Below are 5,000 nucleotides of genomic sequence, written 5' to 3'. Positions count from 1 at the left end.
ACTAACCCCCCCCCCCCCCCCCCCATCCCGGGCCTCCTGGAATGCAGTGGATTGGAGCCATCTCCTGATGCACAATGCTAAGGCTAATGAGCCCAGATTAGGAGATAAAGCCGACTCAAGACAAGGGCTGGAGCCTGCCAGGGAAGGATACATTCACCTTCAGCAAATCTCAGGGGTGGTGGGGACAATGGGATGGGGACAGAGTAGAGCGTGGACAGACAAAGAGTACAGTGGTCCTGATGGGACAGTCCGTGTGGGTGTGCATGTGTAAGCTGTGTAAGCTCAGCTGTGTGACGGAGCAGCTGGGGTGGTGCTGGTGAAGTATGATCAACTCCATGTGTTATAAAGTGCTGGTGTGTAGAGAGGGTAATAAGGGCTTGTGTGCTGATGCCACTAACACACACACACACACACACACACACACACACAGACACACACAGACACACACACAGACAGACACACACACAGACAGACACACACAGACAGACACACAGACACACACACACAGGGCCCACCACCCACCCCACTGTCTCGTAGTTGTGCCTAAGCCAGATGGATGTTTGCTTTTAATAATGGCTCCCGCTAAACCAGGACTGATAAACCACCATGTGCTCAAGGAGAAAGGAGGGGTGGGACAGTCAGAGAGAGAGAGAGAGAGAAAGATGGAAAGGGGGAGGGAGAGGGAGGGAGAGGAGGTGAAGGGAAGGAGATAGTGAGAGAGACGCGGGCCGGAGTGGAGACGGTGAGAGAGGAAAAGAGAGATAGAGAGGGGGGGGGTGAAGGAAGACACAGGACAAGAGAGATAAATGTGGGGATGCACTCCATTACAGCTGTGCATTAAGCCTGGCTAAATATTAACAGACCTGCCACAGGCCTGCAACAGGTGAGAGGGGGGAGGAGGGAGGGGGAGGGGGGAGGGGGGGGGGGGGGGGGAGAGTCCCAGCCAAAGGAGCGCTACAGTAGAGATGGGCCACCGAGGGGGAGACACAGATACACTGAAGCAGAGGAGCGACAGAGACGGAGAGAAAGAGAAAAGGGGGTTTACAGAGAGAAGCCAGAAGGTAGAGAGAGAGAGAGAAAGAAAAGCTGGACAGTGTGAGAATTGACAGGGATTTAACAAGAGGGGGGGCAGAGATGAGGGAAAAGTACAGAGGGAGACAGAGAGGGACAGAGAGAGAAAGAGAGGGAGAGAGAGAGAAAGAAAGAGAGGGAGAGAGAGTGCACACTCGGCCTCAATAGAGGCTCTTCCTCATTCACATCATCAAGGGAACTCCAGAACATACAAGCCGTTGCCAGGCAACAGGGTTCCAGCCGAAATGAGACATAGGGCACTTTTGTGAAAGTGTGTGCGTGTGCGTCCGTCCATCAGAGCACTTAAAGTCTGTTGCCACTGTTAATATGTGGATGTGAGGATTAGGCTGCCATAGAGAGGAAACAAGAGCGAGTTAGTGTGTGTGTGTGTGTGTGTGTGTGTGTGTGTGTGTGTGTGTGTGTGTGTGTGTGTGTGTGTGTGTGTGTGTGTGTGAGAGAGAGAGAGAGAGAGAGAGATAGTGAGTTTGTGTGTGCCTATGTAAGAGAGAGCATGTTTGTGTGTTTCTGTGTGAATGTGTATCTCCATACATGTGCAAAGAGTGCTGCCTCTCGTGCGTGTTAGTGCGTGCGTTAGTGAGCGAGTGTGTGTGTGTGTTAGTGAGCGAGTGTGTGTGTGTGTTAGTGAGTGTGTGTGTGTGTGCGCGTGTTAGTGAGTGTGTGTCAGTGAGTGTGTGTTAGTGAGTGTGTGTGTGTGTGTGTGTCTGTGAGTGTGTGTGTGTGTGTGTTAGTGAGTGTGTGTGTGTGTGTGTGTGTGTGTTAGTGTGTGTGTGTTAGTGTGTGTGTGTGTTAGTGAGTGTGTGTGTTAGTGAGTGTGTGTGTGTGTGTGTTAGTGAGTGTGTGTGTGTGTGTGTCCGTGTTAGTGAGTGTGTGTGTGTGTGTGTGTGTGTTCTAAGTGCGCGGAGGCCTACATGCACGTATCCGGGCACGTTTCCCCCCTTTCTCTCCCGCACACTGAGGAAGGGGGCCAGTAGGGGTCGGGGCATTTCTAAACACCAACTAGTGCTGCTAAGTGCAGTTGGCTGACTTCTGCAGGTTTCCCAGCCAAGGGGCCAACAGCGAGGAACAAATAAAATTTGAAGTAATTGCCTGTTACGGCCTCCCCTTAGCCCACTCTGCCATCCCTACGCCATCCCTACGCCACCCCTACGCCACCCCCACCCCCACCCCCCCTCTGGCTCAACTGGTTAATGTGGCTCTCCGGAGATTGTGCAGAGAAAAGCAGACCCCCCCCCCCCCCCCCCCCCCCCCCCCCACACCAAATGATAGACATGAGGAACTACTCCATTCTGTACTTTTCTCCACTTTAGGCTTAATGAGCGCTAACGTGCTACAAACAAACAGCTTGTAGGCTTCGTGGCACATGATGGCACGAGAAGAGAAAGAAAAAAAAAAAAGGTTACAGTGATCTAAAATGTAATTAAAAAGGAGGATCTGATCAAACAAATGAAGGGGTGATTGGGGCGCCAGAAAACATCCTGATCGACTTAATTGTTCCGTGCAGGGCAACGTCACTTTCGCTTGGCCTCAAATCACGCTGGAGTGGCTTGCTAACTGCTTGATGGAATCTGGTTTACTGATCAGGAAATAACAATTATACGTGCTGTGAGGAAAACATCCAGTTTCAAGCGCATCTTTCCCCCCGAATAGCACGCATAGTTGCCATGTGAGTTGAGAGATGAGCGAGAGAGTGTTTGTGTGTGTGTGTGTGTGTGTGTGTGGTCATGTTTGTGTGTGTGTGTGTGTGTGTGTGTGTGAGATCGCAGCCCTACCTGGTCCACTGGGCGCAGAGCTGACCCCTAAGCCCTGTAAAGTTCCGTTCCTGAGAAGAGAGGGGGACTTCTGGACGCCGAGGCTCTCCCCAACGCCGCCGCCGCTGCTGCTGCTACTGCTACTGCTGCTGCCCCCCCGAGCCGCCATGATGGCGGTGGTGAGCGCGGGCGAAGCAGAGGCGGGCGTGGCCGAGGGCGCGCCGTGCTCCGGCGACTCGGTCAGCTTGGGATCCGGGGCGGTGGTGGTGAAGCAGGGCCCGTAGCGATTCCTCCAGTTGCCGCGCTTCTTCTTCCCCTTGACGCCGTCCTCGGGCGCACCGGTGGAGGTGGCGGACGACAACACGGACGGCGTCGACGAAGGCTGGGGGCGCTTGTACCCGGCCATTGCCAGGCCACCCAGCTCCCCCGACGAGGCGTGCGGGCTCTCGAAGGTCTTGCCGCTCAGCGACGAGGACGAGGATGCGGCCGGGGGGGAGATCATGGAGCCGAAGGTGTTGAGGGAGGCGCCCTCCGAGGAGCCGCCCTCCCCCAGGGGTTTGGTGAGGCAGCGGCCAAACGTGGTGGAGGTGTAGGAGTCGCCTCCCCTCAAGCCCGCCTCCGAGAAGCTCGGGAAGTCCGAGGCGGGCTGGACCACAGAACTACTGGAGGTGGTCTTGGTGTTGCTGCTCCCGCCCAGAAGAAGACCTAGAGCAGGCAGGCAGAGCAGGAACATGCAGTCAGACGCCTCACAGGAAGAACACACCAGAAAAGTAATGGACAACATGACCAAACAGCACGGTTAGAAATCATCGCCTATCCTGAAGGGGGAAAACCGTTCGAGGTAACAAGAACACCGTTACAGCCTTGTAATCGAACAAGGAAATTAAAAGGCACAGTTTTGACTGATGTTTAACAGCTGTTACTACCATGACACCACCACCCCTTTTGTCTGATTGAAAAAATAAATAATACAAATACAGTTTAATTTAAGAAAGTAAACCCACAAACACAGAGGCGTCCGTTGCTCGTGTAACAGACGGCATAGAGCCAAGATCACGGACTCAATTCCTAGTGAGCACAAGCGCTGATAAAAACGTCCGGGCTCGCGGTACTCACAGAAGCTTTGGAGCAGAATGTACGGGGAAAAGATTAAATGCATACCACAAGGTGAGGAAAGGTGGCCGTAAGGCTGCGTAAGCCCTACAGCTGTTCGGCCCGGAGTCAGGAACAGCTGGAGAGATTAACTACAATAACCTCCACCAAGAGCCGGCACCACATCACAGATCCTAAGTGGGAGTCTCAAAGAGCTGTAATCCCCACTAGTTTTTGCGCCTCTCCAAAAACTATTATCTTATTATAGATAAAAAAACGCATTATCTTAAAAAGCAGCTATTTTGGAAACCTCATGCAAGAGTTTGACAAAAAAATAATCCCTAAAACAATATTTAACAAATAAATTGAGGTTTTTATATTGATCTGCAATGTGTTAACTGAGCCCGATTAATAGAATACCTGAATAAAACTGAGAATAAAATCAATCCCTTAAGTAATTGCCTTTTAAACAAAAGCACTGTTCATAACTCCGGAGTTCAGAGAGCTCACAGAGACGTTGCTCCATCGTTGCTTTTTGTATTTCGAAGCCTTACAACTTTCGGGCACAAAGACAAAGCCAAAGGAACGAGAGCCGCTACCTGAGCGGTGGTGAGGCGAGGCGAGGCCTGTACTGATGTGTGGACATCCATCAGCTCCTCCAGTCTGCATATGCAAAGAGCCTCCATAATGTAGCCTGACCCAGATATGGCCCTCTCCATCATTCCCTCCCCTCAGGCAGAGGACTTGGAAACCATGCCACAGCTACCTAGCGTGTTTTAACAGCTGTGGCCAGGAGGCCGCTGGGGCTCGGCTTCCCAATTTTACTACCCGCTCCCCTCCTCCTCCTCCTCCTCTCCCTCCTCACCCTACCCTGCCCTGCTACAGACAGTCCAACACCAGTAAACAGGTCAAGACAGAAACTGGGGAGAGAGCTGAAGCTCAAGGTGAATATGGCTGCTGGATGGAAGGCAAAACAGAATGGAAATCAGGAAAACATTGGGCTCTCTCTCTCTCTCTCTCTCTCCCTCTCTCCCTCTCTCTCTCTTTATCTCCTTTTCTCTCCCGCTC

The 5,000-nt window shown here is 52.5% G+C and overlaps 1 protein-coding gene across 1 annotated transcript in view; it reads right to left on the bottom strand.

Moving 5' to 3' along the window:
* The window catches only part of mllt10 (MLLT10 histone lysine methyltransferase DOT1L cofactor), a 57,774-nt gene that overhangs the window by 26,238 nt on the left and 26,536 nt on the right, over window positions 1–5,000 (bottom strand). Inside the window, exon 10 of the mRNA XM_042710341.1 lies at window positions 2,862–3,545. Coding sequence (XP_042566275.1) covers window positions 2,862–3,545 — 684 coding nt within the window. The remainder of the gene's footprint in view (window positions 1–2,861; window positions 3,546–5,000) is intronic.

The sequence above is a fragment of the Clupea harengus genome, chromosome 17 (assembly GCF_900700415.2).
Source record: "Clupea harengus chromosome 17, Ch_v2.0.2, whole genome shotgun sequence".
NCBI classification, from domain to species: Eukaryota; Metazoa; Chordata; class Actinopteri; order Clupeiformes; family Clupeidae; genus Clupea; species Clupea harengus.
Note: the sequence above shows the minus strand (reverse complement) of the source record. Positions and strands in the feature narration are given on the sequence as shown.